This window comes from Heloderma suspectum, chromosome 6, assembly GCF_057233095.1.
Source record: "Heloderma suspectum isolate Gila_16-S chromosome 6, 16-S_ref, whole genome shotgun sequence".
NCBI lineage: Eukaryota > Metazoa > Chordata > Lepidosauria > Squamata > Helodermatidae > Heloderma > Heloderma suspectum.
The window spans coordinates 114,939,164-114,965,878 of record NC_139463.1 but is presented as its reverse complement, the minus strand read 5'-3'; the positions used below and the strand labels follow the sequence as shown (position 1 = coordinate 114,965,878).

The 26,715-nt window shown below is 45.3% G+C and overlaps 1 protein-coding gene across 1 annotated transcript; it reads right to left on the bottom strand.

Annotated features, from left to right (window-relative positions):
- Window positions 1-497: 497 nt before the first annotated feature.
- LOC146342641 (vomeronasal type-2 receptor 26-like) lies at window positions 498-14,599 on the bottom strand. The gene is made up of 3 exons (XM_084807955.1): window positions 13,751-14,599; window positions 12,434-12,492; window positions 498-639 (listed from the first exon to the last, which is right to left on the bottom strand). Exons 1-3 carry the CDS (start codon window positions 14,597-14,599, stop codon window positions 498-500), a joined length of 1,050 nt encoding a protein of 349 aa, XP_084664081.1.
- Between the last annotated feature and the right edge of the window lie 12,116 nt (window positions 14,600-26,715).

The following is a 26,715-nucleotide window of genomic DNA, read 5'->3' as shown; positions in this document are numbered from 1 at the left end:
AGACTATGACGGCAAAAATAAAGGGGAACGCAAATAGCGTAGTGGGTGCTATTTGCGTCCCTTTTTGATTTGCCATTTTAGCCTATGTAAAGATTTACGTAGGCTAAAATGGTGAATCAAAAAGGGATGCAAATAGCACCCGCTACACTATTTGCGTTCCCCTTTATTTTCGCCGTCATAGTCTACTTAAATATTTACCTAGATTCAGACGGCCAAAATTAAAGAATGCAAATGGTGGCGGCTGTAGCCCCCGCCATTTGCATATGCATTTTTTTTTCTCCCAGAGCCCTCCATGGCCAGAAATCCGGCTGCGGACGGCTCTGGGCTGGGCTGGGCCTGGCCGGCTGCTCCATGGAGCTGCCGCAGAGCACAGCCGGCCATCAAGGATTCCGGGGAGGAGGAACGGATCGCCTCCCCCCTTCATCGAGGATTCCGGGGGGAGGGACGGAACGTCTCCCCCACCACCATCAACATAATCTGCGAAAGGTAAGTCACTTTCATACATCCCTACTTGAATCAGTGTAGCTATCATAGATGTAGAACCTGAGAGTGATGTTTGGCAAGTTGTTCGGATTGTCATTGATCTCATCAATGGCAAACACAAAAGCCTGGATGTGCTGGTAGAAATTTGTCAATAACCTGCAAAAAAAGTGACATCCTGTTTCATGGGAGAGTATACAAACTCATTTTATCTCACTACAGGTCCACTCAAGATTTGAAAGGTTCAGCTGTTTGTTTATAAGGAGAGAGCATAAATAGAAGATACAGTAATAAACTAAGTCCCTTTGGAAAGAAGGACACCATGGTGACATTTTGCTGGATTGTGCTTTTGAGCTGGTAAATCTTAATATTAGGCATGTCCCGGTCAATGTTCAGGTCAGATCATCTTTTTCCATCTCAGATCTCATTTTTAATGGAGGTATCTATGTAGAATACATCAAACATTTCTTGAATTTCACTGTTTTCATGTTCAACATTTTTTTGATATTGCTCTCTGTTATATATATTCAGCTACTAACATCCACGGTGCCACAGCATTATGCTCCAGGGTTTTTTTTTCTTACCATTGCCACTTTCTGAGTGATTCTGAAACAGCATCTGCTTAACCCACTGTGAGATCTCTTTGTACCTTCAGGATCTCGCTTTTCATAGCTTGAAACAAATGTATCTAAGAAGGAATACAGGAAGTCAGCCTACACAGATGTTGCAAAGATGTTTGCTTTATCCCCCAAACTTAGTCATAAACTAAGTGCCTTTGAAAAGATGGGCCAGATGGTTACATGTTGCTGGATTGTGCTTTGGGGCTTGTATATCCTAATACTTGGAATGTCGCTGTCAATGTTCAGCTCAGATCATATTTTAACATGTAAGATATCATTTTTTATGCAAACATCTGGGTAGAATCGATCAAACATTTTCTTATATTTCACTGTTTTCACTTCCAATATTTCCATCTATGTTGTTCTCTATTATATATTTTCCACTACTAACATCCATGGTGTCACAGCATTATGCTCCAGTGTTTTGACCATTGCCACTTTCTAGGTGCATCCGAAACTGCATCTGCTTCACAGAATTTGAGATCTCCTTGTACCTTCAGCATCTAGCTTTTCGTAGCTTTAAATGAATGAATCTAAGAAGGAATACAGGACGTTGGCCTATACAGATCTTGCAACGATGTCTGTGCTATCCCCTATGAACTTGTTGTGAATGGTAACTGTTAAGGTAATCATGACTGTCCTGTTTTGCATGTCACTTCTGTCTGACAACACAGGTCACGTCTCCCCTCAGTCCCCCAAGCATATACAGGTCTGCCAGATTGAGGTTAACCCTTCATGGACATGATAAACTGGACAGTGTACATGAAAGCTTAGCCACAATAAATGTTTTTAAGTTTAAGGTGCTACAAGAATCTAATGTTTCTGTTTTTGCTGCAGCAGACTATCCTGGCGACCTGTCCGGAAACCACAGAAATGTTATTTATGTTCTTCACAAGTGAAATAATACAGCTGGACATCTATAGAGCTCCCCCATAAGATCGTTAAGTCCAGCATGTACAACTTCCTAGCTCCACCACTGTGAACATCAAACTTCATAAAGTCCTGCGGACCTATCTTCACATTCCTTTGTTTCATTTAGGAATGGATGAAGGAGATTCCAACTAGTCACATCACCCTATGGAAGAGGCAGCCTATCCAACACCACACCAACCTTGTATTTCTTTAAAAAGATCTACTCTCCTTCTTGACCAAGTTCATAAGTACTTTGCAGTCAGTCATGCAAATATGAAGAATCACTAAAATAACAGTAAATATCATTTTGTGGTGGGTGTGCTGGGAAGATTCCTTACATGGGTATGTTAATCGTATCCTGAGAAGGATGTCTGATGAATAAAACCTTGGGGGGAAAGTGATGGAGATGAGATGCCATCCCACCAATGAGGAGGTCCCCTGGCTGGTACCACTCATGTGAAATGTATGGAGGCTCATTTCCACTGCACTTAATAGCATGCACTTTCCACACTGCATTTGGCAGTAGCAGTAGCAGCAGCAGCAGCACCATCCTCAGGGCAAATTCTCCTGTACATGTCAGGTCTCCTGTCTCTCTCCAAATCAATGTAATTATTCACATCAGTCTGACTTGAACAAGGTGTGCGGCAGCTGACTCTGAAATGCAACTTAGTGAGGAGACATGTGTCCTCTGTATCCTTAAGCTCAACTGTGTAACAAAAGCAAGCCTTCAATGCCCATTGAGAGTCACCATCTGAAGGCTGAGGTGCACGATGGAAGAGGGAAAGGGATCAACATGTCAGAGCCCTGGTTCTCTGTTCTCATGATCCCTAGCAGTCAACAGCCCTTTGTTAGACTTATAAATATTTCAGACATGCTTGATGATTTTCTTTTTCCTAGAAAGCTCTTTGAGCAGGTAAATCAATTATAGCAATGCTGATAATTACAGGGGAGATAAACACATCTGCAATGTTTTTGGACTCCATGATGCAACATCCATATCAGAAGTGCTGAAACAAACATGTTTGTCTGATCTCCTTGCTCCATTCTGCTGCCCCCTATGGCAAGGAAGGACTAGTAGGTAGAACAATGGGTATGGACAGGGCCACAAAGGTCCTCTAGTCCAACCCATGCCAATGCAAGAAATCTCCTGTACATTGCTGCTGGTGGTGGGGAGTTTACATAAGTAGGTACATTCATGATGACCCACACTGACTCCTAGAATGGAGTCAATGAAGAGGTGAGCATGTTTGGAATAGAAATGCCACTCCTAGAGCTGATGTTTTTCTCCCTTTGCAAATGTGAAACAAGACAAATACAAAAAGGAAAGAAGAAAGTTAAAGCCCTATGCTGGGAAAGATTGAAGGCAAAGGGGAAGGGGACGGCAGAGGATGAGATGGCTAGATAGCATCACCGATGCTATCTATATATACTTGAGCACACTCCGGGAGAGAGCGGAGGACAGGAAGACCTGGTGTGCTATGGTCCATGGGTTCACGAAAAGTCGGGCACGACTTAACGACTGAACAACAACAATCCTGTACTAGAATATAAATCAATTAAAAAACAGAACAGCAAGTGATGCATTTATAGGAGACATGCTGGATGGTCAAATATATATATTCGAACTTTTAACTGATAGAGTTCCCAACACCTTGTGTCCCATCTAACATGGACCCTTTTGGTATCCCATGTTCTTCACTACTCACTGGAATTTTGTACTATGATGAACAGGATCCTAAAAACCAAGGGAAGTCATGTTGGCCATATGCAAAATTCCACCATCCATATTCATGTAATGCCATATTAGGCCTACAAGAGATGATAAAAATGTGCCTGTTTATGAGATCCTGAGATGTCAACATCTCTTCATATGGCAAGATGCTAGGAAAATCAAGTGATGAAGTCATGGTGTCCCATGATCTCCAGCTTGAGATGGAATAGAGGAAAAATGGAGGTGGAAGGGTGTGCTTTCTATCACTCATTCTCTCCACCCCACCAGCTTTTTGCAACGTCTTGCCAGAAGAAGAGATACAGGGATGTCAGAGAATTCCGCGACGGATCTCGCTTAGGCTGAATGCCAGTGCATTCAGCCTAGGGATGGGGGAGAATTTCTCCCCGAAACTTGGGGGGCCGAGTGCCAATGCATTCGGTCCTCCAAAGGTTGTTTGGGAAGAAATTCTCCACCCCCCCACCCCCGCCCCCCCCGGGATGGGACTTACCTTTCACGAATGTCTCTCCCGGCAGTGGGTCCCGGCGGCGGTTCGGCAGGTCTTCGTCAGGGGCGGGGGCGGCAGCCGGTCTTTCGTCCGGCTGCCGCCGCCGCCATTACAAGAAAAGTAAAAAAACAACAACGCCCCTGTGATAGGCTTTGTTGTTGTTGTCGTTCAGTCGTTCAGTCGTGTCCGACCCTTCGTGACCCCATGGACCATAGCACGCCAGGCCTTCCTGTCCTGCGCTCTCTCCCGGAGCATGCTCAAGTTCATATTCATTGCATCGGTGATGCTATCTAGTCATCTCATCCTCTGCCATCCCCTTCTCCTTTTGCCTTCAGTCTTTCCCAGCATCAGGGTCTTTTCCAGAGAGTTTTCTCTTGGCATTAGGTGGCCAAAATATTTGAGCTTCAGCTTCAGGATCTGTCCTTCCAATGAGTACTCAGGGTTGATTTCCTTTAGGATGGACTGATTTGACGTCCTTGCAGTCCAGGGGACTCGTAAGAGTCTTCTCCAGCACCACAGTTCGAAAGCATCAATTCTTCGGCGCTCAGCCTTCCTTATAGTCCAGCTCTCACAGCCATACATTACTACTGGGAAAACCATAGCTTTGATTAGACGGACCTTTGTCGGCAAGGTGATGTCTCTGCTTCTTACTATGCTGTCTAGGTTGGCCATAGCTTTCCTCCCAAGGAGCAAGCGTCTTTTAATTTCATGGCTACAGTCACCGTCTGCGGTGATCTTGGAGCCCAAGAAAGTAAAATCTGTCACTGCTTCCATTTCTTCCCCTTCTATATGCCAGGAAGTGATGGGGCCAGATGCCATGATCTTAGTTTTTTTAATGTTGAGTTTCAAACCAGCTTTGGCACTTTCCTCTTTCACCCTCAACAAGAGGCTCTTGAGATCCTCTTCACTTTCTGCCATTAGGGTGGTATCGTCCGCATATCGGAGGTTGTTGATAATTCTCCCAGCAATCTTAATTCCGACCTCTGATTCATCCAACCCGGCATTTCTCATGATGTACTCTGCATATAAGTTGAATAAGCAGGGTGACAATATGCAGCCTTGTCGTACTCCTTTCCCAATTTTGAACCAATCGGTTGTTCCATGTCTGGTTCTTACTGTTGCTTCTTGACCCTCGTACAGGTTTCTCAGGAGACAGGTAAGGTGGTCTGGTACTCCCATCACTTTAAGAATTTGCCAGAGTTTGTTGTGATCCACACAATCAAAGGCTTTAGCGTAGTCAATGAAGCAGAAATAGACGTTTTTCTGGAATTCTTTTGCTTTCTCCATGATGCAGCGAATGTTGGCGATTTGATCTCTAGTTCCTCTGCCTCTTCGAAACCCAGCTTGTACTTCTGGTAGTTCTTGGTTCGCATACTGCTGAAGCCTAGCTTGTAGGATTTTGAGCATCACCTTGCTGGCATGTGAAATGAGCGCAATTGTGTGGTAGTCTGAACACTCTTTGGCGTTGCCCTTCTTTGGAATTGGAATGTAAACTGACCTTTTCCAGTCTTGCGGCCATTGTTGAGTGTTCCAAATTTGTTGGCATATTGAATGCAGCACTTTAACAGCATCATCTTTTAGGATTTTAAATAGCTCAGCTGGAATACTGTCATCTCCACTAGCTTTGTTGTTACTAATGCTTCCTAAGGCCCACTTGACTTCACTTTCTAGGATGTCCGGCTCAAGTTCAGTGACCGCACTATCATGGCTATCAGGGACATTCAGATCTTTCCTGTATAGTTCTTCTGTGTATTCTTGCCACCTCTTCTTAATCTCATCTGCTTCTGTTAGGTCCCTGCCTTCTTTGTCCTTTAACATGCCAGTCTTTGCACAAAACGTTCCCTTGAGATCTCCGATTTTCTTGAAGAGATCTCTAGTCTTTCCCATTCTATTGTTTTCCTCGATTTCTTTGCATTGTTCATTTAAGAAGGCCTTCTTGTCTCTCCTTGCCATTCTCTGGAACTCTGCATTCAGTTGGATATATCTTCCCCTTTCTCCCTTGCTTTTCGCTTCCCTTCTTTCCTCAGCTACTTGTAAAGCCTCATCAGACAGCCACTTTGCTTTCTTGCATTTCTTTTTCTTCGGGATGGATTGAGTTGCTGCCTCCTGAACAATGTTATGGACCTCCTTCCATAGTTCCTCAGGCACTCTGTCTATCACGTCTAATCCCTGAAATCTATTCCTCACCTCCACTGTGTATTCGTAAGGGATATGATTTAGGTCATACCTGAATGGTTTAGTGGTTTTCCCTACGTTCTTCAATTTAAGCCGAAATTTTGCAATAAGAAGCTCATGATCTGAGCCACAGTCAGCTCCAGGTCTTGTTTTGACTGACTGTATAGAGCTTCTCCATCTTTGGCTGCAAAGGACATAATCAATCTGATTTCGATATTGACCATCTGGTGATGTCCATGTGTAGAGTCGTCTCTTGTGCTGTTGGAAAAGAGTGTTTGCTATGATCAGCGTGTTCTCTTGACAAAACTCTATTAGCCTTTGTCCTGCTTCATTTTGTACACCAAGGCCATTCTTGCCTGTTATCCCGGTGATTTCTTGACTTCCTACTTTAGCATTCCAATCCCCTATGATGAAGAGGACATCTTTTTTTGGTGTGAGTTCTAGAAGGTGTTGTAGGTCTTCATAGAACCGATCAACCTCAGCTTCTTCAGCATCAGTGGTTGGGGCATAGACTTAAATTACTGTGATGTTGAATGGTTTGCCTTGGATTCGTACTGAGATCATTCTATCGTTTTTAAGATTGTACCCCAGTACTGCTTTTCCCACCCTTTTGTTGACGATGAGTGCTACTCCATTTCTTCTAAGGGATTCTTGCCCACAATAGTAGATATGATGGTCACCTGAATTAAATTCGCCCATGCCTGTCCATTTTAGTTTGCTGATTCCCAAGATGTTGATGTTCAATCTTGCCATCTCATGTTTGACCACCTCCAGCTTACCTTGATTCATTGATCTGACATTCCAGGTTCCTAAACAATATTGTTCTTTACAGCATCAGATTTTCTTTTCACCACCAGACACATCCACAGCTGAGTGTCCTTTCGGCTTTGGCCCAGCCGCTTCACTCTTTCTGGCACTACTTGGAAATACCCTCTGCTCTTCCCCAGTAGTATATTGGACACCTTCCGACCTGAGGGTCTCATCTTCCAGTGTCATCTCTTTTAGCCTTGTGTTACGTTCCATGGTGTTTTCTTGGCAAGAATACTGGAGTGGGTTGCCATTTCCTTCTCCAGTGGACCACATTTTGTCAGAACTCTCTGCCATGACCTGTCCGTCTTGGGTGGCCCTGCACGGCATAGTTTATGGCTTCACTGAGTTACACAAGCCCCTTCGCCACAACAAGGCAGTGATCCATGAATGGGTGTGATAGGCTACGTAACGATTAATGTAGCCTATCACGGCTAGATTTGCAAAGTCGGCCTATCATGGGTGACTTAAAAAAAAAAAAAAAGCGCATACAGCTAATGGCGGCCCCCATAGGGAGCTGCCATTCGCATTCCTTGTTTGGTCCCTGTAGTCTACGTAAAGATTTACGTAGACTACAGCGACCAAATAAGGAACGCGTATGGCGGCTCCCTATGGGGGCCGCTATTTGCGTACGCACTTTTTTTTTTTTCAAAGTCACCCATGATAGGCTACATGACGATTAACGTAGCCTATCACGGCTGAAATTGCAGATCTAGCCATGATAGGCTACGTTAATCATTACGTAGCCTATCACAGGGGCGTTTTTTTTTTCTTTTGAAGTTCGCGTCCGGGGAGAGGGGGCACTTCTCCCTGGCCTGAATTTAGGCCGGGCGAGGCAGGAAGCCTCCCCCCTGGCCTGAATTTCGGCTGGACAAGGTGAGAAGCCTCCCCCCCCGGCCTGAACTTTGGGGGGAGCAGCAAAGCGCCTCCCCCCCACCGCCAAGCAAGCTGCGAGACCAGGTAAGTGACTTTCGTACACTCCTAATTCAGCCCCCCAGAAACCATTGTGGAACGAAGCCCCTGCCCCCCCACCCCATGAAAGGCATGCTGGACGAAGTGCCTGCCGCCCCCACCCCACGAAAGGCATGCGAAAAGGACCACTTACCTGCTCCCGTCCGCACTGCTGTGAGAATGGCAGCCGTCCTGCGGCCGCCTTTTGCTTGCTCCTCTTCAGCCATGATAGGCTACGTAAATAATTATGTAGCCTATCACGGCTAACGCAGGGACGCCATTTGTGTCCCTGTGGAGGCCGTGATAGGCTACGTAAGTATTTACATAGCCTATTACGGCACGGGGGGGGGGAACCCAGCGTATGCAAATGGCAGCGGCTACCTCCATTTGCGTACACTAGGGTTTTCCCCCTGCTGTGATAGGTTACGTAAATTTTTACGTAGTCTATCATGGCGAAGGAAAGGGACGCAAATGACAGCAGCTACGACAGCCGCCATTTGCGTCCCTGCAGGGTTGCACAGTGGCTGGATGTCTGGCTGTGGCCGGCCGGATCCGGCCGGCGGCTCTGCGGCTTGGCTGCAGAGCAGAGCCGGCCGGCCAGGATTCCGCCGCCGTTTGTGTCCCTGCAGTCAGCCATGATAGGCTACATAAAAGTTTACATAGACGTAGTTTAAAAGTTTACGTAGTCTACGTTTACGTAGACGCTACGCTATTTGCATTCCCCTTATTTTGCTGTAGTCTACGTATATATTTACGTAGACTAGACGTGCCAAAATAAGGAATGCAAATGGCGGTGCCCATGGGCGCCACCATTTGCATACGTGTGTTTTTTTTGTTTTTCTTTAACTCGGCCCTGATAGGCTACGTAAACATTTACATAGCCTATCATGGTATTTTTTAAAAATCTAGCTGTGATAGGCTACGTTAATCTTTACGTAGCCTATCACTTTTTTTTTTTTTTACTGGAAATGGCGGCGGCGGCAGCTGGTCGGAAGACCAGCCGCTGCAGCCACCGCTGCCGCAGCGCTGCCGGAGCCGCCGGTGCCAGGGAGATTTGCCCAAGGTAAGTCCTGTCCTGGGGGGGGCGGGGGGGCAGACTGTTTCGCCACCGATTTCGGGGGGCCGAATGCACTGGCATTCGGCCTCTCCGAGATTCGTGGCGAAATTCTCTGACATCCCTACTTTTGAGTGACTGAACTGAGGCTTTCCAGAGATATGGAAAGAGGATGCTATTAATGTCGATTGGGATGCAGTGGGCCATGAAGCCTGGCCTACTTAGACACAGCACATATGCATTAATATTACTTTTATTGTTTACATGTATTACATTTCTATACTGCCTAATAGCCAAAGCACTCTGGGTACTTTACAAAAGTTTAAAACCATTATAAAGGAGAGCAGCTCCATCATGTATTGCAGTCCTGAGCCTTGTCAGGTTTGATCGGTCATCACCAGTATGTTCAATTAGGCTTGGAGACATAGAAGAAGCCAGTGCTAGCAGGCCAGAATTGGTGTTATCTGTTCAGAACTTCTGGTCCCTGCTGTCAACCTGGCTGCCATATTTTCACAAGCTGCAGCTTCCAAACTACCTTCAAGACCTGCCCCATATACAGTGCATTGCAGTCATCTAACTTGGAGGTTACCAGAGCATAGACCTATGAGGGCAAGTTTTCCCTCTCCAGATCAGGGCTCAGCTGGGTCACCAACAAAGCTGATGGAAGGTCCTCTCTGCCACTGAGGCCACCAGAGTCTCCAGCAACAACGACAACTCCTGCAAAACCCCCAAACTATGAACCTGCTACTTCAGGGGGACCACAACCCCTTCCAGAACAGGGTGATCACCCTCCATCTGGTCAGAAGAACCACCCACAAACAGCATCTGAGTCTTGTTGAGATTAAGCCTTAGTTTATTCGTCATCCTCCATTCCATTGTTGCTGTCAGGTACCAATGTAGCAGACTTACATTGTCAACTGGGGATGATGAAAAGGAGGTACTGCGTACATACAATGTCTACTTCTCTGCTACTACTTCTCCCTTCTTCTCTGAGATACTTTTGGATATTTTCCATTTGCTCTTCACCTGGTATGGCTTGCCTGGAGACACCTGGGACCTTTGCCATACTGCACTGGCTAGCTCTGATGGAGACATGGTCCACCGGACCGGATTGGTAGATATGAATTTTGTCTGTTGCAGTGGATTAGTCTAATAATAGTTTATGGATTGGAGAGAGATGCAGGACTAGGATCAGGTCTACAACTAGCAATCCAACAAATCAAATTTCATTCATTGATTTGGTACTGCCATTTCAATGCTATTCTTAGTTATTTTATTCATTTCCTACTCCCATACTGCTTGACATCCCAGGAATTAGAACTGATTTATATAAAAACAAGTGTGACACGATATGAAGCCAATATACACATAGCGGAAAACCATGAAAATATATTAAAAATATTACAACTAAAGCAATAAGTCAGAGCAGTGCGTAGATGGTGTATAAGGCAGGGAAAGCCTGAGTAAACAAATGCAGTTTCAAGAAGCATTTCAAGGTTGCCACCGGTTCCTTCCTCTTGAAATGTGGTAGAAACTGCCAGCGTGTGTGTGCTCTAACTGAGAAGGCCTGCTTATGTGCTCTTGCCTGGTGACACTGCGTTGGTCGTGAAATGACCAATAAGGCCTCTTTGGAATGCCTGAGAGGTTGATCAGGTGTATATTGAAGAAGCTATCATATGTATATCCTTGTGAGGCCTTTCCTAACCCATGTGTTGTGTTTTTCTGCTGTATTGTTTTCTTATGACCGTTTCTGTAGGGGTGTACGAAACACTGACCTGGTTCCACTGGGGCCGTTTGCAGTGGGGGGAGGAGGCGCTCCATTCCCCCTCCCCCCGGAATCCTCCCCGGCCAGCTCCGCTCCGTGACGTCTCCATGGAGCCACCGGTCGGGGCTGGCCGCAGCTGGAATTCGGGCTGCAGCCAGGCTGCTGAAGCCGCAAATGGTGGCTGCTACACTGGCCACCATTTGCGTGGCTGCCAGCCATGATAGGCTACGTAAGTATTTATGTAGCCTATCACGAAAAAGGCAGCCACGCAAATGGTGGCCGCTAAGCCATTTGTGTGGCTGCCTTTTTTGTGATAGGCTACATAAATACTTATGTAGCCTATCACGCCAAACAGCAGCGGTGCAAATGGTGTAGTGGCCGCCATTTGCGCCCCTGCTCTTTGCTGTGATAGGCTACATAAATACTATCACGAAAAAGGCATCCACCCAATGCCGCTAGGATGGCCGCCATTTGCGGCTGCAGCAGCCTGGCAGTGGCCGGGAGACCAGTCGGAGGAGCCGCCACTGCATCCACTGCTGCATCCTCTGCTGCTGCCGCTGCCGCCAAAGCCACCGGAGCCGCCACATCCACCGTCAGGTAAGCTCCGTCCCGGGAGAGTTCCATGGGTTGGCAGGGGGGGAGTCTGTTCCGCCACAGATTCTGAGGGTGCGGATTCTACAGAATCTGGCCTCACTGGAGTCCGTGGCGGAATTCTCTGACATCCCTACTTTTCTGAGCATTACATTGTCTTAATACTAATGTTACTATTTTATTTATTTATTTCATTTCTATACCGCCCAATAGCTGAAGCTCTCTACATAGGCTACATAAATACTATCATGAAAAAGGCATCCACCAAATGGCGGCTGCTAGGATGGCCTCCATTTGCGGCCGCAGCAGCCTGGCAGTGGCCGGGAGACCAGTTGGAGGAGCCGCCGCTGCATCTACTACCGCATCTTCCGCTGCTGCCGCTGCCGCTGCCACCAAAGCCATCAGAGCTGCTGCATCCACCACCAGGTAAGCTCTGTCCCAGGGGAATTCCATGGGGTGGCAGGGGGGAGTCCATTCTGCCACAGATTCCGAGGGGCTGGATTCTACAGAATCTGGCCTCACTGGAGTCCGTGGAGGAATTCTCTGACATCCCTACTTTTCTGAGCATTTATTACATTGTCTTAATACTAATGTTACTATGTTTTGCAAGGTAATAACATTATTTTCTATTTGCAGAGAATATTATTTTAGGCCTAGTATGTCAATGAACTAATTGTTTTGATTCTATGAAAATCTTGACTAGTCATGCTTTGCCATGTGACACACTGGGTGGAAAAGGTGCAAATGTGAACTCAGATTAGACCACCAAATTAACAAATGCGAGTTTCTGGGCCACTCCATGATGCTGGCAGCAACTCGTCTTTTGACCAGAATACAGCCTATCCTGTGTGGGTCCCCAAACCTGCCAAAGAGCTTGAGATGTTTCTTCAGTTCAATTGTCTCTGAGCATGTATGGGCAAACTAATTAACCAACTGCAGAGTTTATTCTCTTTTATCAGAAATACTGGCTTGATGGAATGATCCCTTAGCCTTAATGTATCAGTGAGAAGAAATTCTACACCATAGGTCTGACAAATTCAAAGAAAGCTAAGATTCCAAGCGGGGCAATAGGTCTTCCACACAGGTCTTCCCCTATGTGGAATGATAGGTTCCACATGGGTTTTTAACAAGAGCTCTGACTGTAGCTAGAAGCACCCCAAACGTCCCAAGGACTAAAACTGGGGTTTTATCGATTTTAGGCCTGGTAGTGAAGGCAGCGGCTCACCTATGGATTAGATGGATTTTCCAGCTAACCTCACCATTGCTTCAGTCTGCTTTTGAAGAGATGAATTATGTGGCCAGGTCATGTTCAGGTAGAATGGGAGAAAATGTGACCCAGACTGATTTCTTATATGAATTTCTTTTATCAAAGGGTGATGACGTGGCCAAATCGGTCATAAAGCAAAGGATAGCAGATACATTGTGGCAAGTGGATGCAGCCAACATGGCTAATTGGAGATCAAATGAAATACATGCTGGATTGCCAACTACATTTAATCAGGTGACACAATATCTGGCCGACCCAAGTCCCTATACATTACGGGCTCTTATGACTAAATGTCGACTGAACTGTATTCCCTTCAGGGAAGGAGATGGAAATTTCAAAAGCTGCCCAGGCCATATTGGCTATGTCTGTTCAATTGTAAGACAGTAGAAGATAGAATTCACTTTCTGCTAGAATGTGCGAAATATGATTTGAGACTCAAATATATTCTTCGACTTGTAAAGAAAAAGAGGTTGGAAACATGAAGGGATAAGGTACAGATGTTATTAATTAGACTGGATTATTATGCTGCTTTTAGAATGGCAAAATATATTAATTCTGCTCTGAAAGTGAGAAAAGGGGCTTTGAATTCAAACCCGGAAATTTTGTTTGCTTCAATGTATGACAAGCCAAGATGGTTTGGGCTTAAGTTTTAAATAGTAAATTTTGAGGGTTGTTGTATTTCTGAATATAAGCAGTGACTGTATGTTAGTCAAATATGTCTTAGTCTCTTGGACTGATTCACTCTTTTGCAAATGACAGGTTGTCCACGCATTGAAATTGAACGTAAAAGAATTTGCATTACTTTTATCTTTTTCTACAGGAAACCAAGAACATCCATGAAACCACAAACTCTTCCTTTATTTATATCCTTCTACAAATTAGCTTTTCTCTGTTGTTCAGCTCAAGCCTCACCACAATAATGTAGCATTTAGGGGTAAATATGCAGCACAGTAACCCCGTGCTAGAGGCCAAGATGGAGAAAACTTCCACAGCCACCATGTACTTTCCTCTTGTGCTCTGATAGGTTGGAAGAAAGGACAGCCACACGCTGCAAAAGACCAACATGCTGAAGGTGATGAACTTGGCTTCATTAAAACTGTCAGGCAACTTCCTGGCCAGGAAGGCCACAGTGAAGCTGACAGCGGCCAAGAGGCCCATGTAGCCCAAGACACAATAGAACATGAGGACTGACCCTTCATTACACAACAGGACTATTTCTTCAGTCATAGAGTGCATGTCCAAATCTGGGAATGGGGGAGATGTTGCCAGCCACAGAGCACAGATCTCTGCTTGAATACTGGAGCATGAGATGACAGTAGAATATGCAAGCCTTTTCCCCACCCATTTCCTCATCTGGGATCCTGGTTTGGTAGCCATGAATGCCAGAACCACAGATACAGTTTTGGCCAAGATGGTTGAGAGCAATACAGAGAAAATGATTCCAAAAGCCGTTTGTCGAAGAAGACAGGTCACCTGATGAGGCTTTCCGATGAACAGGAAGGAAGAGAGGAAACACAAGACGAGGGAGATGAGGAGAATGTAGGTGAGGCTTTGGTTGTTTGCTTTGACTATGTCAGTGTCCCGGTGCCTAATGAAGATGCCAAGCACCAGAGCTGTGATCAGGGACAATAGAAGTGCAGAATAAATTGAAGCAATGGCCAATGTCTCTTTAAAAGCGAGGAAATTTGGAATCTTAGGAATGCAATCATCGTGGAATTTGTTTGGATAATAACTGTCTGGACAACTGACACAAGTTTCCATATCTGAGGAACAAACATATATTAATGTATAAAAAACAAAAAGAAATATATTCTCACGATTAAGGCAGCTGTACCAGACATTCTGCTAACACCCATTATTTTATTTATTTATTTATTTATTTATTTATTTCTATACCGCCCAATAGCCGAAGCTCTTATAGCCGAAGTTTCCTATTATTTTAGTGTTTACAATGGGAGGATGCATAAACCTCCATACAATGTGCTTCATAATGAATGGATAATTTTGACCTTTGTTCCATGAATGACACTTGTCTTTGTTGCCATCTTGGATTCTTTCCTTTTTCTGTGAATCACAGCTACCATGGGGTGAAATGAAAGAACATTCTGGCTCTAGTCCAAATGTATGGGGCCAAGAATGGTTATTTTTCTGATTCATTCTGGCTCAGTTTATTAGTGGTGTTATCGCATTCTCTTTTTTTGTGATTGTAGCATGTATTCCACTCCAAAACATTGCACATTTTTAAAAGATCCGTTTCTAGTTTTATAAAAGCTATCATTATAGAAACTGGATTTGCTATCATTGGAATTTGTTTTGTTTTGGAGTGATCTGCCATGCACATCACATTGCATATGCATCGATTTACTCGAATGGTTAGTTTGATGCCCTTTCAACCTCTCCTCAAGCAACTTCATTCCTACAGGGATGATCACTTCTTTCCCATCCTGGCCTTGCCATTTGCTTTTCGTTGAAGCTCTTTCATCTCATGCAATCTGGATTCGGGTGTATCTCATTGTGCATGGACCCCTAGTTCCACACTAATACTATTAATATGTCAGAGAAATCCTTCCTTTAATGCTCTCAAAATGTTGCCACAGTCTCCTTCATCGAAACTGCTAAAGCAAACTATTGAAAGTAAGTGGAGTACATGCTGAAAAAGGTATATCACTGCTTTGGTGGATGGTGGGGTACCCTTGTCCTGGGAGGTCATGTGGGGGATGGGAGGCAGGCCTGGCTTAGGGTCAGTGAAGGGTGATGAATGAAGTGGCTTACAATCATGTCTCTACTTTCTTGTTCATTTCCTTCAGAAGCTCAGCACCATCTGACTTTCCTATGGTTGTTGATTGTTACTGAGCATCATAGAGCACTGTTAAAATGCCAGTGGCCAAGACTGGCTTGGTAGATGGAGCCTTCACTGATCTGGAGCTGAGGTGGTCATACTTTGGTAACAGTTGGCAGTTTCAGTGCAGGTTCAAGGGGAAGATAACTGGATATCAAAATTTGATGACTATCTTGAGGCCCCTTTAAAGGAGAAGGGAGGCTTCCTCAGACCTGCTTCCTCAAAGACAAGAGGCTCGAGGCGATAGCGAAAGGACCTCCATGTGAGGCATGGTCAACTCACTGACACAAAGATGCAAGACCTGGGCATGGGGATGAGGTCGGCAGAATTTCTTCTGAAGATCCATGTGAGGGCCATGAGGGAACAATGCTATGTGTTAGACTAGACGTAGGCCTGGAGCTGGGGAGCTTGGTCAGAAAGGGCTGAATGAGAAGGACAAAACTTCAGTACTATAGAATGATAGAGCACTCCCATTGGAGGGAGGGAGTTTCTTATTATGTTTACTTTCATACTGTGGCAATCTCCAGCAAAACTGTTGCTCATTTGAAACTCCCCAAACACTTCATTTGGGGTGCAGGTGCAAACACCTTCTTTAATCTCTTCTCCACAAAGGCCAGGAATGTTAATACCATTAATGGAAAGTCATTTTATATCTTCCTACTCACACAGGAGCAGCTATGACTACTTCAGAATTCCCTGGTAACTTGACTTTTATTAATGCTAAAATGTGTTAGCTATGTTTCTAAAACTGTTTCCCTCAAGAGAGAGAAGAGGAAATTTCATTAAAATCAGATCTATAAATTTGATCTATAAATAAAGAGCACAATATATAGTAGGGATGTATGAAACACTTAACTTATTCCGTGCCGGGGCATCCGCAGTGGGAGGGATGCACTCCGTCCCTCCCCCCGGAATCTTCACTGGCCAGGCTGCTGTGGCTGCAAATGGCGGCCGTCATAGAGGCTGCCATTTGTGTCCATGCAGGTAGCCATGATAGGCTACGTAAGTATTTATGTAGCCTATCACGGTAAAGGCAGCCACGCAAATGGTGGCTGCTATGCCATTGCATGGCTACCTTTACCGTGATAGGCTACATAAATACTTATGCCATTATTTGTGGCCGCAGCATCCCGGCAGCAGCCAGCCAGGAGACCAGCCAGAGCCACCGGAGCCACCACCAGAGCCACCGCCGCATCTGCCCCAGGAAAGCTCCGTTCCGAGGGGATTCCGCGGGGTGGTGGGGGGCAGGAGGCCATTCCGCCACTGATTCCTGGAGTCCATGGCGGAATTCTCTGACATCCCTAATATATAGCATGTTCAAATCTCTCAGAAATGTAATTGACAACAAAAGATGGGGAAGGGTTGCTTGCAAATAAAATGCATCTTGTTATCATATGTCCTACCATTCTGGTTTGAGAACATCCCATCTGGACATGGAGCACAATCATAGCAGCAAAATTTCTCCCCCTCTTTCTTTTTCTTGCTGTAACCAGGAGGGCAGTTGTCAGTACATTGAGAAAGAGGTGGCACCTATTCGAAGAGCTTAGTATTAAGAAAGGTTTGAGGAATCCATTTCACATCAGAGACTGCACCAGTAAACAGGAAGGCCCATGATTCTTCATAGATTTCACATGAGGTGCCAACTTCTCCTATGAACTCCAGAAGATTACAATTTCCATTCCTAGTCTGATCAATGATACAACTAGCTTGGATTCCATTTAGCACCATTAACTAGATCCATATCTCAGAATTCAAATGAAAGTAATGATGGGCAACATGATCTTTTCTTCCTCCCACACCTTTTTCTTACAGTAACCAAGATTGCAGGAGACATTAGACAGAGAAAGGGCTGGCACCTATCCAAAATGATTGCAATAGCACAGTATGAAAGGAACATTTGGAGAATCCATCACACCTTCAGATCTTCTACCAGTAAACACAAAGGCCGATGACATGGAATGTTAGTTGTCTAAGTGCATAGGTGGTAAATTGTACAAGTTGTACAAAGCATCTAGAAGATTTGCATTCCCATTCTTAGGCTGGCTCAGATTTCTCATGAAAGTAATGATGGGCAACAGTGTGATGTAGTGGCTAGAGTGTTGGACTGGGAGTCGGGAAATTGGGGTTCTAGTCCTCACTCAGCTATGGAAGCTCACTGGGTGACTTTGGGCCCGTCACAGACTCTCAGCCCAACCCACCTCACAGGGTTGTTGTTGTGAGGATAAAATGGAGGAGGAGGATTATGTACATTGCCTGGGTTCCTTAAAGAGGAAAAAAGGTGGGATATAAATTAATAAATCAATAAACAAATCTCTCCTGTGTTAGCCACTAGACCATCTTGGTCAGTACTCCCATCTAGATATTGCAATTTTGTTATCTTGTCGATTTTTATGTGGAATACCCACCATCCCTATTTCAATGTACTCCTTCAAAAAGCAATGTTCCCTCTTTCCCAAAACCATATTGCAGTGAATTTTAAATTAATGATGCATTTTCTAAAGAATGGCAGTCATTTCCCTACCTGGGTCAGGTCTCTGTGCCATTTGATTGTGTCCTCATGAATGGTGACCCCTTTTCCTGGAGGAGCGTGAGGATCCAGCATTCCCATTTTGACCCTGACATAGGACTGATTTGGGAAGGTGACGATGTTTGTAATATCGAATCCCCCCTCAAATATTCCATGTTCATTAAATGTAATCTCATCTCCAGCACTGTTGTTGAATGAGGTGGTCTGAATCAGTGAGTGGAGCTAGTTGGAGAGAAAAAGAGAATCAAATGGTCTATCAAGTTGTGTAATATTCTCATTCAGATTGTTCAAATAGCCTACCATGAACGGGGAATATCATCCTTTTGGTAGCAGATATGGGGAAAGACTGAAAAATAATCAGTCACTGTAAACTCAACAAGTGAAGGTGTTGCAAGGAGAACTTTGGAAAATATATGTCTCAGGAAAAATGGGAAAGTATGCAATACTTACATTTGTAGTTTTCTTTACAAATTTAAGGTCACCCTGTTGCTTTAGGATAGCCATTCCCAAGTTGTAGACCATCAGGTGTTTTGGACCTCAGCTCCCATCAGCCCCACGTATCAAGACCAATGGTCAGGAATGCTGGCAATTGCAGATCAACATTTCTGAAGGCACCAGGTTGGGGAAGGCTGCTTAATGAACATAAAATATAGTACATATAAATTGGTTTGCCCATCAAATTATCATCACAATTGAACACGTTTAGAAGTAAATTCAGTAGATTTGTAATTCTTGCCTCGATAAAGGATATTTTAATATTCATTATACCAAACATGATAAGTTCATGAGCAAAGGAAGTTATACATAATATCATTTAGGTTCCTATTTTATGTCTGACCAAAGGGAACTTCAACAAATAGCTCCTGAAACATCTGAATCATGGAAGAGACCAGAAGAAGCAGGAGGATCGGAGGCACGGGAAGACTAGTTGACAGCATCTGTTCATGTTTTCAAGCAAGTTTAGGGAAATTCCTAAACGTTTTCGTGTTTGTAGGGCAGAGCTTGGGGAAATCTGATCTGGAGGAAAAGCTACTGAGATCCAGGGATGTACGAAAATCACTTACCTTTCGGGGATTAAGCTGATGGTGGTGGGGGGGAGGCGTTCTGTCCCTCCCCCCAGAATCCTCACCTGGGGGGGAGGCACTCCATTCCTCCCCCCCCCCCGGAATCCTGGCCGGCCGGCTGTGCTCCACAGCGATTCTGCGGAGCCACCGGCCGGCTCCGCCAGCAGCCGGACATCCAGCCGCTGGCTAGCAGAGATGCAAATGGCGGTGGCCGTAGTTGCCTCCGTTTGTGTCCCTGCAGTCAGCTGTGATAGGCTACATAAATGTTTATGTAGTCTATCACGGCTGATTTTAAAAACAAAACAAAACGCGCGTACGCAAATGGCGGTGGCCATGGCTGCCACCATTTGCGTTCCCTATTTTGGCACGTCTTATTCTACGTAAACATTTACGTAGACTAAGATGACGAAAATAAGGGGAACGCAAATAGCGTAGCGTCTACGCTGTTTGTGTTCCCTTATTTTTGCGGTCTTAGTCTATGTAAATATTTACGTAGACTAAGACTTGCCAAAATAAGGAACGCAAATGACGTTGGCCATGGCCGCTGCCATTTGCGTACAAGCGTTTTTTTCCTTTTTTTTTTAAAGTCAGCCATGATAGGCTACGTAAACATATACATAGCCTATCACAGTGTTTTTTAAAAATCTAGCCGTGATAGGCTACGTAAATCTTTACGTAGCCTATCACGTTTTGTTGTTGTTGTTGTTTTTTAACCTGGAAATGGCGGCGGCGGCCACTGCCGCCACCAGGAAGATCTGCCCAAGGTAAGTCCCATCCTGGGGGGGCAGAGGGGCAGGCCGTTCCACCACCAATTTTGGGGGGCTGAATGCGCTGGCATTTGGCCTCCCCAAGATCCGTCGTGGAAATTTTGTACATCCCTACTGAGATCTGTTTTAAGTAGGGAATATTCTTTCACCTATTGGGAATGTTAAGCAACCATATTGCAATATTTAACCATATTTAACAACAATATGCTGACAAGCACAGAAACTGAAACTGTGAAGGATGTACATACATTCTCATCTATGTTCTGATATGGTGACTTTATTAAAATGTTGGGAAACTGAGAATTGCTTGGAGCATCCCTCAATGTCTATCAGTAAACACTACATTAGATGAAGAAATTTAATAAGGAATGGAAGAATTTATGATGCTGAGAATCTTACAGAGAGGTTTTTTAAAAAATCACCCCCCCCCCATGAATTCATTACTTTCAGAAATATTGCTTCTCTAGCTTGGGGAAATCTGATCAGGAGGAAAAGCTACTGAGATCTGATTTACCTGGGGAATATTCTCTCACCTATTAGGAATGTTAAGCAACCATATTGCCACATTTTACTATAATGACTACAATAAGCCGACAAACACAGAAATGCAGCTGCGAGGGATGTACATTTTCATCCATGTTCTGATATGGTGACTTTATTGAAAAGGTGGGAATCTTGTCATCACTTGGAGCATCCCTAAATGTCTATCATTCAAAGATACATTAGATCAATAAGTTTAATTAGGAAAGGAAGAATGTATGATGCTGGGAATCTTGCAGAGAGGTTTTTAAAACATCAACCCTCTCATGTATTCATTACTTTCAGAAATGTTGCTTCTCTAGCTTCCACAGCAAAGTTTTATTGCACGGTTTTTAGAAATTATTTGTGGGGGGATGAAGGCTGGGTTGCAACATATGAACTCTGAGTCTTCAATATGGTATTTGTCCATTCAACCAGATTTTTTGTTACTATCTTAACCTGTTCAATTTTTCCAGTTTTACAGAAAGAACAAAACAGAAACAGCCCTTGAGGAAAAACAAAAACAAAACAGTAACTAACTCGTTCTCCCTTGAATGTTTTCTGGTTGGTTTCCGGGACTTAACATGTCTAGTCTGGATACAACCCTCTGCCTGTCTGCTGTTCACATTTGGCAAGGAAGGGAAGAAAGCTGAGAAGATGAGCAAGACATCCTGGGTGCTTTGTAGGGATTGCCAGCTAAACCATGTGCTATGTTTCAATGGATGGTGTCTGTATCTGTGTCTGGTTTTTATTGGAACCACCACAAGAGGAAAGGAAGTTTAATACTTCTCTCCCCAGCTGCAAGTTCATCCCCTTTGTACTTATGGAATATGGACAAAAGCACCCCATTGGCACAATTTCCTTTTTGCTGAGTCCTATAGCTGTGGTGTGGGTGTGGGAGTTCAGAGAGAGATAATCGGTAAACTCATGGTCTGGGAAGGAAGTATTAACCATACCATTCCTGCATAGGGAGTTCCAATAAATGTAAGTCCCCAACCGCAGTGATAAGAAAAGGAAATGAGATAGGTGTTAGCTATACCATTAATGGAACAGAGTTTAGCATTTAGAGGCAATTAGGATACTGACTACTGCATGTCACGCCATTGTCCAGTATCTAGACCATGACGTTTGACTTCCATCAGTAAGGACAGGTTACCTGCCAGGGTTCTACACTCTGAGGAGACAGTCTGACTCTGCTCTCCATTGTTCTGTGGTTGACTCTAGCCAAGTAGAAGGTGTGCAAGGCATGTGCTACAGTGTAGACAGCATTGTAGATACTGTAGCTGTGGCCAGTCATCCTCATTTCAAAAGCAACCCCAGGAAGGCTTTCCAGCATCTCCTCTCCAGTACATTTTCGACCTGTGAGACTCATAATAGAGTTTGAAAGTGAACAACCAAATGCTTGTTCCCAGAGATCATGAACAAAACCATCTTCATTTGCCCAGGAAGGATTGACAAGCTCAACAAATTCTGGGAAGTCTTGAAGCTCCCTTGATGGAATTGTAAAGGAGATAGCACCATGGAGCATTTGTACATCCAATCCAGCAGCTAGCATAATGGGATTTATATGGAATTTGATTTGGGCTGTTGTTATCCATATGTTTGCTGCAGAGAGCCTCCCCTTATACTGAGAAAATATTAGTGGAATTATCCTGCTTCCATATATAAAAAAATCCAGCCATATAATGGATGGAAATTCTCCATATATTACAACTGCATTGGCTTTGCTTTCCATGAGATTTGTCAAAACCTTCAATTTGTCAGACAGGATTTGATGTATATCAAATATAAACAGATTTTTTTCAAGTGTTTCTGTGAATGTAGAACAGATTTTGTTCTGGAAAAGCAGGGGCTCCATGGTTTGCAAAAAATGGTCTCCACCCTCATCCTCCGTAGCCAAGAGTCCAACCCAGTTCCATCTGAAATGCCAAAATAACTGGACAAGTCCTTGGTATTGAAGTTCTTCCTTGGGGGCCATGGAGTAAAAAGAAGGGAAATTGGCTTGATCATTCACTGCTGGCTCAAAGGAGCTATATGAAACCTAAAAATGAAAAAAGAAAAAGAAAAAGAAGGAAAAGAAGGGAAGCAAAAGGAAGACAGCAACAGACATTTCAGAATGGGAGCAGGGGTATCTGATGGTCCCTTCACTCATTAAAGGGGAATCCCAAAATGAACTGTTCAGCAATTATATGCCTCTAAATTCTATTGCTCACGAAAATGACACCTGTTAAGTTAACAACCTTGTTCATGTGCAGATTTGGGGAGGGTGGTTAGGCTAGCCATGGTACGTGGTGGTTACCGCTAACCACCGCGAGTGCTATTGCCACACATGCAGCTAACCAAATTCTGCAACACGGTTAGACTAACCATTCTCTAATCACCCTCCCCCCTGCAGGACTCTGCAGTCCTCCAGGAAGTCATCCCAGCAGCCTTTGTTCTTGCCATGGCCATTTCAGCATTTGGTGCTGGCAGCGATCTCCCCTCAAAATCAGAAGGGATGGTGCTTGTGGGAGAAGGAACATGCCCGTCGTGGCGGCAGCCCAGGGCACAGGCAGGCACGAGCCACCGCCCTAAGGGCACTTTTCTGTTGGCGCAGATGTGGATTGGAATCTATGCCATGTGTTGCTAGGCATATCTTGACCATAGAGACCTGCCACTCCAGCTAGATGGGCTTCTCCTCCTTTGGCTGTTCTTGCCATAGAGCACTATGGTAACTGCAAATATATCAGATGTCACACTAAGCCATGGTAGATCCTACTAACCATCTTCTCACAAGTATTTAGTGAGTGTGGTTAGTCCCTGGTTAATAAACCCCTATGGCTGGGTCTGACCTTTGTTCAGATGTCACCCTAAGCCACCATGGTTAGATGAAAACTCCTAACCATTAGGGCTGAGCATGAAATCTGAACCAGGTCAATAACTTGAAAATTTGTATCCGTGAACTTGCCAATGAGGCTACTATTGTGAATAGTGATCTGATAACCGTGTCATCGGTAGCAAGTTTAAAAGTGCTGAGAATTAACACATTTGTTGTGTTCACTCCAGTAGATACAGCTTGGCACATGATATATTTCTTTCAAAGTTTTCTGAAAGCTACTGGTGCCTGGTATTCAAGCTTGTTGAAGAGCTGTGTCGTTCATTGGTATGGTGAAGTTCTAAGCAGTGGGTCAAACTGACTGATGTTTTTTGCCCCATGAAAGCCTACAGCAGTAACTACTGGCAAAGTTGTGTTGGAGCTGATCAGTTTCACACTGAAATTAGAATATTGCAAGCACTCAAACTTTTGAGAGAAATTCTCTTAGACAGGGCTTCTCCTACAAGTCCTATTTCCTTTCATTATGGAATGTCACGTAGGGGTGTACGAAACCCTGCTTATCCTCCTCCTCCTCCCATTTTGTAGTCCCAATATGGATTGCCAAAAAGGTATCTGGCTGTATTGTAAATAGCAGGCGAAGTGTTAAAGCCCCCTAAGCCCACCCCAGCGACCTGATCCATATTAAGTTCCAGTGCTTACTTTTGAGGGAACAAAGCAAAAAGCTACATCTTTAAATTAATATGTAATTTGATCCTGGGGCAGCTTGGGGATGGAATTCACACGGACATCAAGAACAGGGCCTCACACCACCTTTCTGAAAGCTGAAATTATGCACAAAGTCCCTAATCCCAGTTTTTCTTTTCCATGTGGGGTGGGGGGAAAGATAGGGATTGGGGCTCATGGCTGACTGTTTTTCCCTGAAGGCTGAAAGTGTGAGGCCCAAATCCTTCTGTATGTTAACATGTGTTCATCAATTCACACAAATGCAAGTTTCATTCCACCCAGGTTGAGGTAAAGACACCATATGTAGCATTGATTTAGTTGGATTCTCATACCTGTGCAAACAGACGCCCACCAAACTAGAGGGGGAACGTCTGAGGGTGCCACATACCCCAGAGGTTTGCCTCAGAAGCCTTTGTAACATTTGTTTGTTTATTAAATTTCTATCATGCCCAGTAGCCAAAGGTGTCTGGGAGGTGCAGAACAATTAAAAGCACAAAATACATCTTAAAATACAACATGAAATGTACATTTTGAAACTACAATATAAAAGTACCACCCCCCTCCCCCAGAAAAAGCTAGCAGGAATGCAGATTAAAAGTACAATAACAGATTGAACACAACTAGGGATGGACGAAAGTCCCTTACCTCATCCCGCAGCTTGCTTCGCGGTGGGGGGGAGGCGCTCTGTCCCTCCCCCCAAAATTCTGGGCAGGGGGGAGGCGCCCCATCTCTCCCCGCTGAAATTCTGGCTGGGGGGGAGGCGCCCCGTCCCTCTGGCCGCAAATCCTCCTTGCTGGCTGGGACGCAAATTGCGGTGGCCGTAGCCGCCGCCGTTTGCGTCCCTGCAGTCAGCCGTGATAGGCTATGTAAATCCTTACATAGCCTATCACGGCTGACTTTGAAAAAAAAAAAAAAAGCGCGTACGCAAATGGCGGCGCCCATTAGGGATGGCGGAGAATTTCTCCCCGAAACTTCGGGGGGCCGAGCGCCAACGTGTTCGGCCCCCCGAACAAGTTTCGGGGAGAAATCCTCCGCCCCCCCCGCCCCCCGCCCCCCCCGGGACGGGACTTACCTTCCCTGAATGTCCCTCCCGGCGGCGGGTCCGGCTGGCGGTTCGTCCGGTGTTCGAGCGGGGCGGGAGCGGAAGCCGGTCTTTCGACCGGCTGCCGCCCCCACCATTGCAATGAAAGAAAAAAAAAAAAGTCCCCTGATAGGCTACGTGACGATTCACGTAGCCTATCACGGCAAGATTTGCAAAGTCAGCCGTGATAGGCTACGTGAATCGTCACGTAGCCTATCACGGGTGACTTTAAAAAAAAAAAAAAAAGTGTGTACGGATAATGGCGGCCCCCATAGGGAGCCGCCATTCCCCTTCCTTATTTGGTCGCTGTAGTCTACGTCAATGTTTACATAGACTACGGCGAAAATAAGGGCAACGCAAATAGCGTTGCCCTTATTTTCGCCGTAGTCTACATAAAGATTTATGTAGACTACAGTGACCAAATAAGGAAAGCGAATGGCGGCTCCCTATGGGGGCCGCCATTTGTGTATGCGCTTTTTTTTTTTAGTCCCCCGTGATAGGCTACGTGACAATTCACGTAGCCTATCACGGCTGACTTTCCAGATCTAGCCGTGATAGGCTACGTGAATCGTCACGTAGCCTATCAGGGGACTTTTTTTTTTTTTTTACTTTCGTGTTCGCGGCCGGGCGAGGCGGGAAGCCTCCTCCCCGGCCTGAATTTCGGCCGGGCGAGGCGGGAAGCCTCCCCCCCCGGCCTGAACTTCGCGGGGGGAGCAGCGAAGCGCTCCCCCCCACCGCGAAAAAGCTGCGAGAAAAGGTAAGTGACTTTCGTTCACCCCTAGCGCCCATGGGCTTTTGCGTTGCCCTTATTTTCGCCGTAGTCTACGTAAATCTTTATGTAGACTACAGGGACCAAATAAGGAACGCAAATGGAGGGCGGCGCCCTATGGGGGCCGCCATTTGCGTATGCGCTTTTGTTTTTTTCAAAGTCACCCGTGATAGGCTACGCGACGATTTACGTAGCCTATCACGGCTGACTTTGGAAATCTAGCCATGATAGGCTATGTAAATCGTTACGTAGCCTATCACGGGGGTGTTTTTTTTTAATGTTTTTTTTCACGACCGGGTAGACGGGGCGCTTCTACCTGGCCGGAATTTTGCCAGCGAGGGATGGGGCGCCTCCCCCCCGGCCTGAATTTCGGCCGGGCAAGGCGGGGCGCCTCCCCCCCTCGCATGAACTTCGGGGGGAGAACCGAAGCGCCTCCCACCCACCGCGAAGCAAGCTTCGAGGACAGGTAAGGGACTTTCGTCCATCCCTAGGATTGGACAAATTCCTGAGGAGAAAGCTATCCATGGCTACCAGTCCTGATGGCTACGTGCTACTGCCAGGATCAGAGGTCAGGAGGCCTAGGTACAACATTTGCTTTGGAACATGGGCAGGAGAGCTCTGATGCACTTGTGTCCTGCTTGTGGGTACCCAGTCGACAGCTGGTTGGCCACTGTGTGAACAGAATGCTGGACTAGATGGCCCTTTCTTCTGATACAGCTGGGCTCTTCTTATGTTCTGATGTTCTTATGTCTTATGACTCCTTTCGGCGCCAG